The sequence below is a fragment of the Suncus etruscus genome, chromosome 15 (assembly GCF_024139225.1).
Source record: "Suncus etruscus isolate mSunEtr1 chromosome 15, mSunEtr1.pri.cur, whole genome shotgun sequence".
Classification (NCBI taxonomy): domain Eukaryota; kingdom Metazoa; phylum Chordata; class Mammalia; order Eulipotyphla; family Soricidae; genus Suncus; species Suncus etruscus.
The window spans coordinates 31909306-31924278 of NC_064862.1; the positions used below are offsets into that span (position 1 = coordinate 31909306).

At 48.0% G+C, this 14973-nt stretch overlaps 1 protein-coding gene across 1 annotated transcript; it reads left to right on the top strand.

The window, feature by feature from the left end:
- Window positions 1-11979: 11979 nt before the first annotated feature.
- SELENOM (selenoprotein M) lies at window positions 11980-14656 on the top strand. The gene is made up of 5 exons (XM_049788886.1): window positions 11980-12171; window positions 13592-13627; window positions 13813-13847; window positions 14130-14208; window positions 14289-14656. Exons 1-5 carry the CDS (start codon window positions 12055-12057, stop codon window positions 14448-14450), a joined length of 429 nt encoding a protein of 142 aa, XP_049644843.1. The 5' UTR covers window positions 11980-12054; the 3' UTR covers window positions 14451-14656.
- Window positions 14657-14973: the final 317 nt, after the last annotated feature.

Here is a 14973-nt window from a genome sequence, read left to right on the forward strand (position 1 = left end):
ATCCCAGCATCCCATAAGCTCCCCCGAGCCTGCCAGGAGTGACTTCTGAGCATAGAGTCAGGAGTAAACTCCTGAGCACCACCAGGTGTGACCTTCCCCCTCCAAAAAAATGACTGAAGACTGAATGAATGAATGAATGAATGAATGTTTGGATTTATACATGACACAGGGATGTCATGGGCTCTCAACTTTCCTCCTCTCACTCATCATCCCAAAGTCTGATGAAATCCCAAATCCTTCAAAACTGTTAGAGACGTGGTCATTGAGTAGAGCTCTTTATTAAAAAAAAAAAAAAACTTTATTTATTGATTGATTCATTGATTTCTGAGCCAATCCCAGTGGAGGCTCAGAGGTCACCACTGGCTCTGCACTTAGAAATCACTCCTGGCAGGCTGGGAGACCATATGAAACGCTGGGAATCCAACCAGGTCTCTCCCAGGTCGGCTGCATGCAAGGAACGCCCCACCACTGTGCTCTCTGTGGGCCTTGAATAGAGCTCTTTGTTCTTTAACGATTGAATTGATATCTCCTTCATCTCACCTGAATGGTCTCTCTCTCTCTCTCTCTCTCTCTCTCTCTCTCTCTCTCTCTCTCTCTCTCTCTCTCTCTCTCTCTCTCTCTCACACACACACACACACACACACACACACACACACACACACACACACACCCCTACGACTGTCTCTGATCAACTGTGTATGTTTCTAGGCCTGCCTTCATCTCTGGGAGGCTGGGATCGGCCTGAGTCAGGACCCAGGCCTTGTGAGGGTCTTAAGGGAAAAGATTATTGGACAGCTGTAGAGGAGCAATAGCAGTGATGATGGGGACAGTAAGGCAGGATGGAGATGCTGAGGCACATGATGACCAGGATGAAAATGGAGGACAAAAAGAGGGTGGGAGAGATAGGAGAGGAAATGGTGCTGGCAAAGGTGGAGGTGAAAGTGTCCATTCAGTTGGACAGGATAGAGGACATAGTGCTGATGTGGAGAATGGTGATGCTGGCGACAGTGGAGATTATGGCAGTGACAATGCTGGAGAGGGAAATGTTTGCCCTGGGTGACGGAGGTCATAGAAGAAAGGTACGGTGGTAGGGCCGGGAGAGATAGCACAGCGGTGTTTGCCTTGCAAGCAGCCGATCCAGGACCAAAGGTGGTTGGTTCGAATCCCGGTGTCCCATATGGTCCCCCATGCCTGCCAGGAGCTATTTCTGAGCAGACAGCCAGGAGTAACCCCTGAGCAATGCCGGGTGTGGCCCAAAAACCAAAAAAAAAAAAAAAAAAAAAAAAAGTACGGTGGTGGCAGTGACGAGGGTGATAGCAAATGCTGATGGAAGAAGTGGTGGTGTGGAGTTGAAGAGAGGTGGGAGGGTGAACATGGTGGAACTGCTCAGGGTATCAGAAAAGGGAGGAAATTTTGAGGGTTCCTGACCCAGCCTCTTGCTCCTATTGTAAAGATCAGAAAACAGGCACCCCAAGAGTTTCTAGATGGGGAGAGGGACAGATTGAGGTCTTTGGCTCCTGTCCTAGTGTCCCAGCCATCTGGGCTGCCACAAGGCCATCAGTGTCCTTTGGAAGTCAGGCAAATGTCATGCAAATGAATGTGCCTAGAGCAGCTCTGCCCCATTAGGACAATCCAGGATTTTTCATCTTTTCTCCTCTTGGAGCTCAGACCTCCCAGGAAACTTTTAGTTTGGGTGACAAGGACCAACCTTGAAGGGTCATACATGCAAATAAAACTAAACCAAACCCCCCAAAATGGAGTGAGGTTCAGTGGTAAAGGGCATTATTCAATATGTAAGACCCTGGGTTTGATTCCTAGCACTACAAATATAATATTGTATTATATTATACAATATATGATAATTATAATAAATAAATCACTCAACCACCTTCACAACACCCTACCCTTTCTGCAGTGGACCTTACTTCTAACCTTCCCATGACTTGCTTGTGAAGGTCTCCCAGAGACACAGGGGTTATTTCTGCAGGCTGCTGTGAAGCTTCAGCAAGGGAACACACGTGCCGTATTTAGCGCAGAGACGGGGGCACTTGGGCAGCCACTCTGGAGTCCTTATCACTGGCAGCATCACCTTCGGCTCCTACCGGCCCATTCAGTGGAAGTTGAAACTGAGGCTCAGTGCAGGGGTGGAACAAGAAGGGGCTCAGAGACCCAGACATGGCCTTGCTAGGGGATGGAGGTGGGGGGGCGGGCCCTGGCTGAGAAAGGAGTGGGAATGAGCTATATTTGAGCTCCTGCTATGATGACTAAGGAAGTTGATAACAGGCTCTGGGGCTCAGGGTGCAGGCAGGCCGGGGGCAGCTGCCAGGAAGAACCGCCCCCTGGAGAAGGCTGTCAGCTCTGCAGGCCTCTTCAGCCTCCCTTCCTCCCTTCCTTGAGGTGGCAGCGGGGAAGGGGGTTATGGCTACAGCTTGTCCAGTCCCTGTAGGAACTCTCAGTGCTCACCACCAGGCTGTTTGGGTCAGGAAGAGGCAAGACGGAAGTTGGTAGCTCACAGATCATCTCAGAAAATCTCTATAGGAATCTGTGGCTTTGGAAATTAGATTCCCATCTGAGTGTTGAGAAAGTGGCTTCAGCCCCAGAACCACACATGCCTTCCATGTCAGAAGACTTGGGTTTGATCCCAGGGACTGCATGACCTCCCACGAGCACTGCTGGGTGTTTCTTTGACACCATCATCTTCTTCATCATCATCATCCCATTTGACAGACGAAACTGAGGCTCAAGGATTGCCCAGTAGGGAACAAAGTCTGGGTGACTAGGAAGAGCACAGCTATTTTCCCCCCACTCAGGTGTCTACTAAACTGTTTCTTTATTTTTTTGTTTGTTCGTTTGTTTTTGGGTCACACCCGGCAGCACTCAGGAGTTACTCCTGGCTCCAGGCTCAGAAATCGCTCCTGGCATGCTCGGGGGACCATATGGGATGTCGGGATTCGAAGCACTGTCCTTCTGGATGCAAGGCAAATGCCTTACTTCCATGCTATCTCTCCGGTCCCTGAACTGTTTCTTTAAAGGAGAGTTACAGATAGAAAAGAAGAAAAATGCTCAGGAAAGCAGAGGAAATGGAGTATGAAGGGTTCTGGCTGTGAAAGGATGGCAGATTTGGTAATGTGCCAGCACAACCCTTTGCCTCTGAGTAAGGGCTCTTTGAGTAGGGAAGGAAAAAAAGACTTGCTCTTTTCTTCTTTCATCTAAAAGTGATGATGATAATGATGTCTTTTGTTTTATTTTCTTTGGGGGGGCCATACCCAGCAGTGCTCAGGGGTCACTCCTGACTCTGCACTCAGAAATTACTTCTGGTAGACTCAGAGAGGACCAGATAGGTTGAAATTAGGTTGGCTGCATGCAAGGCAAATGCCCTATCTGTTGAACTATCACTTTGGCCCCCAATGATGATGTATTTTTTAATTTTTACCTTAAACCACACTTAGTAGTGTTCAGGAGCTACTTTCCAGCTCTGTGATCGGAAGTCAATCCTATGGTGCTTGATGGGACCACATAGTGCCAAGGACTGCACCCAGGATTCCCACATACAAAGCATGTGTTCAGCTCATTGAACTATCACTCTGGCTATTTCCTCCTCTTCTTGGAACACCTGAGGAGGTACAGTGCAAAAGTTCTTAGGGTTAAAGTGCTAGGACTGCAGCTAGGGTGCTTGCCTTGCACGTAGTAGACCCAGGTTCAATTCTTGGCATCCCATATCCTATATAGTCCTTCAAGCGTGCCAGGAGTGATTTCTGAATAGTCAGGAGTAACCCTGAGCACTGCCGGTGTGGTCCAAAAAAAACGAAACCAAAATCCAAAGATGTTCTATCCTCTTTCCTTTTCCTCCCCAGTGCCTCTGACCCAGGCTAGTGATGAGGGAAATCACACAGCAAACATTGTGAGAAATGTCTCAAAATGTAGGGGTGCTACATGACCTGATGCAAGAGAGACAGGATAAGCACCACGGAGGGTTTCTTGGAGGAGAAAGCACTCAGGATGGGAAAGATCATTTCTCTTTCTGAGGCTTTGTTTTGGGTTTCTTCTCAGTAGCAGGAGTTAAACCCTTAGGTCACTGTTCTGGCCCCTTGTTCTCAGCCACTGTGATGGGTATTGACCTCACCTCCCATTTTGCCCTGTAGGAAAATGGGTTCAAAGAGGAGTGACTTTCCAAGGTCACACTGCCTCTAGGGTTAAGCTCTGGCCTCCTGCCTCTCTCCTCTCTTTAGCTCCCCCCCTCCCAGGCAGCCTGGCACCCGCTGTCAGCTGCTCTGAAGCGAGTGGCTATTTATACTCTGGTGCGAGGGGATCTCAGGCTGCAGAGCCATGTAGGTTAGAAGCAGTTAGGACGCCTGGTCTCTCGGGCGAAGGGAAACTTGCCACAGGCTCTGCTAAGTGGACCTGACGACTCTCATTTCTTACAGACCCACCTGTCTTGGTTCATTTGCCTCCACAAACTTCTTCATTGCTCTGCTCAAAACAGAGCAGAGCCCCAGATGAAACTGGCCAAGGCTCTGATCCCAGATTCTACCTGAGCCCTGATCTTGGCATTAACTGAGCCCTGATTTCGTTCCAAAACTGAACTTCTACTCCAGGGTCCTCAAACTTTTAAAACAAGGGGTCAGTTCACTGTCCCTCAGACCAAAACGTTGGAGGGCTGGACTATAGTTTAAAAAAATATGAATAGTGGCCCCACTGGGCAGCCATAGTTTGAGAATCCCTGCCTGAGACTGAGATGAGGAATCTAGAGACAGAAAGAAGCGGGGAGAAAGTCTGAGAGTGCAGTGAACATCCACACCTGCACACCTTTAGGTCTGGGACCAGTTGGGTGCTAAGCAGGGCAGGTAGCAGCAGGCCAAATAAATGTCCTTGGAGGGGCACATGTGGCCCACAGACTGTAGTTTAAAGACCCCTGCTCTACCTTGATATTAGAATGAGCTTTGACCATCAGCCCTGATTTGAGGTGCATACTGAGCCCTGCTCCAAGAGAACAAAGACACCCCAATTGAAGATCTCCATTCCTCCATTCTAGACCCAGATTGAGCTCTGACTCCAGTCTAAGATTGAGCTTTCATGGTAGGCTGACCACTATTCCTGGTTCACATTAATCTTGGGTTTCATTTGTGTAAGATTTGGTAGAAACAGGGCTTAGGAGGGGAATCATCAGGTCTATAGCTAGCAGCACTTAGGGGTTGTAGCCTAGAGCCCTACTCTTTAAGCTATCTTACTGAGCCTGATTAACCCTTGATTATTTATTTGTTTTCCATTAATTTGACAGCCTCCTGAGTAGAACTGGGGTGGCAGGGACATTCCTGGTGATGCTCAGCCAACCAGGCTGGTGGTTTGGTGAGAGAAACCGGAGATGTGGTGCTGCTTAGGCTCTGTGGTTTCAGAGACCACTAGGGCCACCTTGGTGCTCAAGGCATCCAAGGCAATATCTGGTGATGCTCAAGAGGTTGTATGATAGGGCTCGGAGAGATAGCACAGTGGCGTTTGCCTTGCAAGCAGCCGATCTAGGACCAAAGGTGGTTGGTTCGAATCCCAGTGTCCCATATGGTCCCCCGTGCCTGTCAGGAGCTAAGCTATTTCTGAGCAGATAGCCAGGAGTGACCCCTGAGCTCTGCCAGGTGTGGCCCAAAAACCAAAAAAAAAAAAAAAAAAAAAAGAGGGTGTATGATGCTGGAATTGAACCTAGAAAGGACTTATGATTTCTGACTCTTAACCCTGGTTTTAAAAATGAGTTCCAAGAGACTGGAGAGCTAGTACAGCAGGTAAGACAATTGCTTTGCACATGGCCAAGCCAGGTTAGAACCCAACATTCCATCCATATGGTCCTCCAGCTCCATGAGGAGTGATCCCCGAGCACAGAGCCAAAAGTAAGCCCTGAACACAAACAAATGTGCCCTACCTACACAAAAAATATAGAAACTGAATCCTGACCCTAGGTCTAGAATGAGGTCAAGTCTAGATATTTACTGATCCCTGAAACTGGTGACTGAGTGGGTCCCAACCTGAGTATCATCACAAAGTCCAAATCCTAACCATTGACTGAGACATGGTCTCAAATTGAGGTGTATGTGACCCCGAACCTCACAATGCACCCTGACTTCAGGCTATGCACTGAATCAGGCCAAAGCTGCACCTTGAGGGGCTGAAGCAAAAGTACAGCAGGTAGGATGCTTGCCTTTTGTGTGGCCTACCTGAGTTCAATCCTCAGCATCTCAATATGGTACCCTGAATCCTGCCAGAAATAATTTCTGAGCACAGAGTCAGGAGTAACCCCCTGAGTATCACCAGGTGTGGGCCCCAAACAAAACAAAACTAAACAAAAAAGCTGTGTCTTGAGCAGAATTACAAGCTGACCCTTGATCCTGGTTAGGAATCCAGGCCACTCCCAACTATTAACTCAACCCAGACTCAGTTTTCAACTTGACCTTGGGCCCTGTTTGAACCCTGAACCTGTCTCAGCCTCACCTTATCAAAGACTAAACTCAAATCCAGCTGCACCTGAAGAAGACTGACCAGGAACTGTCAAATAAGGCCACTGATGATGATCAGAGTTCAGTTCTGAGAGATTCTGGGCCTCCCGTGATCGCTGGTGCCATAATGTTCCCGGTATATTATGGCCACTGTCTCTACCACTGGTTCCACTGACTGACTAGACAGCCCTCAGCATCCCAGGCTGTGGCCCCTCCTGGCCACAGCATTCAGGTTAATGCATGAGAGTGGTTTGGTGGCATCTATCCAGTGAACAATATGGACCCATGGGGCACTGAGGTTTGGCTCTATCAGTAGAAAAACCACAGGCTCCATAGGACCTCTGATTTCAGCCACTCAGAGGCCCTTCTTGGGGCATGGGGTGGGGTAGAGGTAGCCCCTGGCATAAATTTTATGGCAAAGTTTAGTGTAAAAAAAAGAAAAAAGTTCACTTATACTTTCATCCACCATTGGATGAACATTTTGTGTTTTTTTTTTTTTTATTTTTGGGTCACACTCGGCAGTGCTCAGGGGTTATTCCTGGCTCTATGCTCAGAAATCGCTCCTGGCAGGCTCAGGAGATTATATGGGATGCCAGGACTCGAACCACCATCCTTCTGCATGCAAGGCAAATGCACTACCTCCATGCTATCTCTCCGGCCCCTGGATGACCAATTTAACTTCTTGGCTGATTTCTTTCTCAACTTTCTCTTTAATCTAACAATATATCTTTATATACACATGTTGTATAAAATTGATTGACTTGGACGAGAAAGTACAGAACAATGGGGATTTGTCTTGCTTGTAGCCAACCTGAATTTGACCCTCAGCACTGTATATGGGCCCCAACGCCCAACAGGAAGTGATCCCTTAGCACAGAGCCAAGATTAAGCTCTAAACACAGCTGGTAGAAGATTAGATAGATAGATAGATAGATAGATAGATAGATAGATAGATAGATAGATAGATAGATAGATAGATAGATAGATAGATAGATAGATAGATAGATAGATAGATAGACAGATAGATAGAAGAGTTAGCTTGGGGCCAGAGAGATAGCATGGAGGTAGGGTGTTTGCCTTGCAAGCAGAAGGATGGTGATTCAAGTCCCTGCAATCCCATATGGTCTCCCAAGCTGCCAGGAGCAATTTCTGAGCTTAGAGCCAGAAGGAACCCCTGAGCACTGCCGCGTGTGACCCAAAAAACAAAACAAACAAACAAACAAAAAAAAAGAGTTAGCTTTTTTATTTGAGCTAATATTCCTTTGATAAGCTTTAGGAAATGGTCCCAAATGATTAAGCCAATGAGAGATTACTATCCCCTCAGTCACATGCTTAGTTAGATCATTAATAGATAGATTAAAGAAATATAAAGAGAGTTTTTGTTGAAGACTTTTGGGCAAATGCTGTCCTGAAGAGGTTACCAAAAAAAAAAAATAATTTTCTCTTGATTATCTGTGAATGAAGGAGTCATCTGATGACTGTTGGCAACATCGCAACACCACACAGAGAGCCTGCCTAATAAGCTGATACTATAAAAAGCAGAAGAGAGAGAGAAAGAGAGATCAGCTCCTGGTCATTTATTTCCTCTCCAGGATCAAACCTCACTAAATGATGCTTTCCCTGCTATTAGACTATTTTGGGGTGAATTATGCCACACCCAGAGGTGCTCAGGGGTTAGTCCTCACTCTGTACTTAGAAATCATTACTGTGGGGCCAGAGAGATAGCATGGAGGCAAGGCATTTGCCTTTCATGCCGAAGGTCAGTGGTTAGAATCCCAGCATCCCATATGGTCCTCCGGAGTGATTTCTGAGCATAGAACCATTAGTAACTCCTGAGCGCTGCCGAGTGTGACCCTAAAACCACAAAAAAAAAAAAAAAAAGAAGAAGAAAGAAAGAAAGAAAGAAAGAAAGAAAGAAAGAAAGAAGAAAGAAAGAAAGAAGAAGAAAGAAAGAAAGAAAGAAAGAAAAGAAAGAAAGAAAGAAGAAGAAAGAAAGTAGAAAGAAAGAAAGAAAGAGAGAGAGAGAGAGAGAGAGAGAAAGAGAGAAAGAGAGAAAGAGAGAAAGAGAGAAAGAGAGAAAAAAAAGAAAAAGAAATCACTCCTGCAGGCTCAAACACTGATGGATCGTGTGAAAGGCAAATGCCCTACCTGCTGTGCTATTGCTCTGGCACCCCTATTAGACATTTTTGTTCTTTGAGCCAACAGAATTCCTTTATTGTTTAATACATTAAAGCCAGAAGTGCAATTTTTGATAAGTAAGCCACATCCAAGTGTAAACTACCCGGGGTACATGCTGCAAATCAATCAATCAACATGAGCAAATTTCACTTCAAATTTCTGGGACTTGCACTCTAGAGCAGTACAATTCCCAACTGAAATTACAGTTTCATAGCTTTCCCACATCCCTCCTTATAACTAACTGTTGTAAATCATGGTGCCTAAAATTTTTAAAATGAGTTAAAGTATCTATTATATTTACTGTTTTCTATGTGCTTGTAGAGAATAAATTAAATAACAATTGTAAGCCTATTCATATTAAATTATTAAAAGATCAGAGTCTAGGACCCACAATACTTTTAGGGGATCCAGAACAATGTTTAATTTTCACTTTTTCTTTGTTTTTGGGCTACACCTGGTCACACCCAGGGGTTACTCCTGGCTCTTTGCTCAAATATCACTCCTGGAAGGTTGGGAGGACCACATGGGATGCCAGGCATCTAACCTGGTCTGTTCCGAATCAGCCATGTACAAGGCAAATGCCCTACCACTATGCTATTGCTCCAGCCCCAGATTTTAGTTACTTTTGGAATCAGAAAACAACAACAACAACAAAAGCAAAAATCTATAGCGTAATGAACCCAGCTTTGATTAATCAATCTATCTTTTTCACCAAAGCAATTTATAAAACTAATTTTGGGGGGGATCACACCCCGTGAAGCTCAGGGGTTCTTCTTATGTCTGCACTAAGGAATCACTCCTGGTGGTGTTGGGTAACATGGAGTGCAGCTGATCAAATCTAGGTTGGCCAGTGCAAGTGACCTACCTGCTGCTCTATTGCTCAGGCCCCTAATTTTTTTTTCCTTTTTGGTGGGGGTCACACCTGGCAGCACCCAGGGGTTACTCCTGGCTCTACACCCAGAAATAGCTCCTGGCAGGCTTGGGGGACCATATGATGCAGGGATTTGAACTACTGTCCTTCTGCATGCAAGGCAAATGCCCTACCTCCATGCTATCTCTCCGGCCCCTAATCTTTTTTTTTTTTCTTTTGGGTCACATACATTGTTTTTTAGGGATTTCTCCTGGTGGTGCTTGGAGGACCAAATGCAATGCCAACTGCATGTAAGGCAAGAGCATTCATTCCTATACTATCTATCTGGTCCTAAAAATCCAAATTTTAATATTGTTATTTTTGGAGGAAAGGACTCAGAAAGGCAGTAACATCTAAGGTTCATTAAAGTTCCAATATAGTCTTGTGTTTTTGTTTTTGTTTTATTTTGAGGAGGGCACACTCAGCAGTGCTTAGGGGTTACTCCTGGTTTTGAGCTTGGGAATCACTCCTGGCAGGCTCAGGGGACAATATGAGATGCCCGGGATCAAACCCAAGTTCTCCGCGTGCAAGGCAAATGTCTTACCTGTTGTGCTATTGCTCCAGTCTCTGCCTATTCTTATTAAACCACCTTTGGGTCTTTTCTTTCTCTTCTTTTTCTTCTCCTCCTTTTTTCTCTTCCACTTCTTCATCCTTCACATACCCAGAAGTGTTCAGAGATCACTCCTAGGAATATATGTGGTGCTAGAAATGGAACCTGGAGTGGCCGGAGAGATAGCTTGGAGGTAAGGCGTCTGCCTTCCATGCAGAAGGATGGAGGTTTGAATCCAGGCATCTCATATGGTCCCCTGAGCCTGCCAGGGGCAATTTCTGAGTGTGGAGCCAGGAGTAACCCCTGAGCGCAGCCGGGTGTTACCCCCCCCCAAAAAAAAAGAAAAAGGAATGGAACCTGGGTTACAAAACAAGTTCTCTGCCCGCTCTTCTATTACTTTGGCCCCTAGTTAAACTTTCCTAGTTAAACTTTCCCAACAATGTTTCTCCACAATGGAGTTCACGGGGTCTTTATAAGAGAAGGAATAAAATTACAGTTTTTGTAATTTAAATCACAGACTTTTTTAAATTAAAATTTTTTGAATTATAAAAACCGTAATATTATCCTACTGTGATTGTGTTCTTTATGATTTCCCCCTTTTAAGTGTACATCATTAATCAGAACCCTGATCAGGTTTTGGGGAGGCACACCGAGCAATGCTCAAGGGTTACTCCTGACTCTGCACTCAGCCCCAGGAATTACTCCTGGTGGTGCTCAGAGGACCATATGGGATACTTGAGTTGGCAGTATATAAAGCAAATGCCCTATCCACTGTGCTACCCTGGTTCTGGCTACCTTTTTTTTTTTGAGACATTATGAGTTACAAAGCTACCAGTTTATTCATGGCTTGAATTTCAGGGGTACAATGTTCCAAAACCAGTCCCTTCACTAGTGTCCATTTCCTTCACCATTGTCCCCAGTTACCCTCTGCACCCGGGCTTGCCTCTATGGCAGGAACTTTTTACCTCCTTTTCAGCATTCTCCTCTGGGTGACAGCTTCCCTCCACCAAGGTCGCATTACACCCTTCCCTGAGTGTGGCTTTTGGGCACTTATTAACTCCTACTACTTTTTTTTTTTTTTTTAATATCCTGCACATGAGAGAGATCATTCTGCGTCTGTCTCTACCTGGAATTTCGTCAATCTCAAAAAGCAAAACAAAACAAAAAGACAGGGACTGTGGTGATAGCATAGAAGGTAGGGTGTTTGCCTTGCAGCCGTTGACCTGGATTAGATCCCTCGGCATCGTATATGGTTCTCCCGAACCTGCTAGGATGCCAGGAATAATTCCTGAGTGCAGAGCCAGGAGTAATCCCTGAGTATTTCTGGATGAAGCCCCCTCCCCCGCAAAAAAATAAAATAGAGAGAAAATAAAAGAAAACAGATTTGATTTGGGAGCAATTAGCACAGGGGGTAGCCTTGCATGCAGCTGTCCAGGCACCAACCGGGGTTCGATTCCCAGCATCCCATATGTTCTCCAGGAGCCTGCCAGGAGTAATTTCTGAACTCAGAGCCAGGAGTAACCCTTGAGGGCCGCCGGGTGTGGCCCAAGATCCCAAAACTAAAAACTATTAAAAAAAAAAAATGTCTGTTTCTCACACCCTGCCTTGAGTGTCTGCTGCAGAAACTCGCAGCAATGTCCGTCCCCATCCCGCCCCCTGCCGGCCAGAGAGAGAACTGACTCCTCCGCCTTCTGCGGCGCCATCCTCTCTCTTGGCCGCCAGAGGGCGCACGGACCCTCGGGACCGAGAAAGAAAAGGCGTGGTGGCCAGAAAAGGGGAGGGACCCTGGCGGGAGCAAGCCAATGGAAGGCCTATACGTCACCCAGTGGGCGTGACCTAGTGGTAGGCGTGGTCCAGGGCGTGGCCAGCCGCCGAATCCGACGTGGCGCGGCGGCGAGTCCGGGACTTGCTCGCGGCCCATCTCCCGCCCGGCCCCGATGACACTCCGGAGCCCTTTGCTGCTGCTGCTGCTTTGTGCGGCACTCGCGGCCTCCACCACCACCTTCCGGCCCGACTGGACCCGTCTGCACGGTCTGGCCCGAGCCCGGGTAGAGGTGAGTGCACCGGGTCCCCCAGAACCCCCAGAATCTGGCCTCTTAGCCTCCGAGCTCCTCTCCGCCCTGGCCTGGATGCCCATATGCCCGATCCCCTCCCATTGCTGCGGATTTGGGGTCTCTTCCTCCCGAGCCCCTGCATCATCCTGCACTTTGAAAGCCAAGAGCCACCAGATCTTGCGGCCTGGAAATTTGGAATTCTGCCCCAGATTCTTTTCCCCATCTGGCTGCAAGAGTCCTGAGGCTCCCTCCCTGGGGGCCCCAGCAGCCCATCCTGCCCCCATCGCTGCACTTTTACCCGGAATTCCTCCCCCCCACTGGGTTCCAGATGGTCTCCTTCTTTGCTCAGAAGGGAAGGGCCCTGGGGTGGGGAGGAATGCTCTGGTGCCTCTCCCAGAACCTTCATTGCAACCATTATTGCCTTCTTTACCAACACATCTGTAGCAACCCTAACCTGGCCCGCCTGGAAATTTCCCACTAGGGTTCCTGTCTTGCTGTGTGGCATCGCGGATGTACACCTAAGGCTCTTCTCTGGGCCTTTATTTTGGGTCTGATCAAAATTAAGTGAGAGGGTGTGAAGATAGAAGGGACCATCGGGGCACCTGCCTGGACCTTCCTACAGGGAGGGACCCTCCCAGGGGGGACTATTTGAGGAAGAAGCTGCCAGATGGTGGGTGGGAGGGCCCACAAGTGGCAGGGGTGACAGCTAAGCATGGAGTGAATAGGCACCATATGGCAGGTCGGCTTACAGGGAACTCCAGGGCAGTTGGGAACTGTGACCTTCTGCTTGCTCTAGGCTAGGACCAAAATCTAGCCTAGGACCAAAGGCGAGGTCTCAGCTGTAAAGGGACCAAAGTGACTGCTGTTTTCCTGGGCATCGGGAGAGAGTCTGCAGGCAGGCAACTCAAGACTGGTTCATGGCCTTTTAGCTCTCTGGCCTTGCTCCTTTCCTCCATTTGTACCGTTGGTTCCCTCTTCCTCCCACTAGTGGTCTCCTTCCAACCTTGGTTTTTGAGCCACACTCAAGTACTCAGGGATACTTCTGGTGGGCTTGGAAGAACCATATGGGATGCTGGAGATCGAACCTGGATTGGCTGTGTGCAAGGCAAAAGAGCCTGGCCCAGACACTGTAATTTGCCCCAGTGAATGTCTTGAGGGTTTTGGAATAGAGGAAATCCTGACTTAATAGTTTTGTTTTGTGTGTTTCTGTTTTTTTGTTTTGTGTGTGTGTGTGTGTGTGTGTGTGTGTGTGTGTGTGTGTGTGTGTGTGTGTGTGTGTGTGTTTTGGCCACACCAGGCAGAGGTTACTCCTGGCAGCCTCAGGGGACCATATGGGATACCAGAGATCAGACCTAGATCAGCTATTATCAAGGCAAATGCCAACACACTCCCTGACTGAATGTTTTGTTTTCCCCTCCAGACCTGTGGGGGATGACAGCTGAATCGCCTGAAGGAGGTGAGTTTAAAAGAAGGAATGTCCAGCTCTGTTCTCCCAAAACTCTGGGCATTGGCAGGTGGGCGGCATGGGTGGATGGTCCTTGGGTAGGGATGACAGGGTCTGCACCTGACTGTGCCTGGGCTTCAGTTTCCTATTAGTTCCTGGAGGGGGGGGCTAGGGCCTGATGTTCTGATTCCTCCCAGGTCAAGCTCTTTGTCACTGAGGACATCCCATTGTAGTATCCTTCTTCTGTTCTGGGGGAGAGGACCTGGGCCAACTTCTGTTAACCCAGAGGGAGCAGATGGTTTTCATTTGATACGTGATGTGGATATGCCTATGTGTCCACCAAATTGCATAGACCAGAGAAAGCCGGACCCATTACTCCATTAACTCTGATTCCTCCATGTGGAAACAGGTACCCCTGGGCAATCTGGACGAGTGGGGTGGGCAGGTTTAAGCAAGGCTCTCAGAGCACCCATCCGCCTCGGTCCACTGCTCTATACCTTAACACCCTTTCCAGCCACAACCTGGTAATGAAACACCTTCCGGGGGCCGACCCAGAGCTGGTGCTTCTGGGCCATCACCACGAAGAGCTGGAGGTGAGGCCTGAGGAGGCTGGCAGGGAGGCAGGGTGAGAAGATAGATGGGACACACTAAAGTCATCCTTCTTCCCCATCAGCGAATCCCACTCAGCGACATGACCCGTGACGAGATCAATGCGCTGCTACAGGAGCTCGGCTTCTACCGCAAGGAGGCCCCCGATGCGCCCGTGCCCCCAGAATTCTTGCAGGCTCCTGCTAAGTCCACTGAAGGCACCCCGGACCGATCTTCTGAGTTGTAGTCTCCGGGGTGTGGAATCCCCTCTGCCCACCCCCTGCCGAGTCCTGGGGACAGAATGAAGCGCTCAGTGTCCCGGGAGCACTCCCTCGCTGAGGGTCGACACCCCGTCTCCAAGCCAGCAGGGATAGAGTTTGGGGATTCCTCATTCCTCTCCACATCTTTTTTCCCCCTCTTCGGTTCCATTAAATCTTATTCCTTTCATTCTAACTCTATGCCTATCTTGTTGTGGTCGATGGAACTAGGAACATTTCTTCCCCCCAGAACAAGCCAAAAGATCCCCTGAGATCCCCAACTGTCCAGCTGGAGTGGGAATCTTTCCAGTCAACCCTCCAAGGAGAGAGAGAGAGAGAGAGAGAGAGAGAGAGAGAGAGAGAGAGAGAGAGAGAGAGAGAGAGAGAGAGAGAGAGAGAGAGAGGAGAGAGAGAGAGGAGAGAGAGAGAGAGAGAGAGAGAGAGAGAGAGAGAGAGAGAGAGAGAGAGAGAGAGAGAGAGAGAGAGTGAGTATAGCAGAAAGGGCACTTGCCT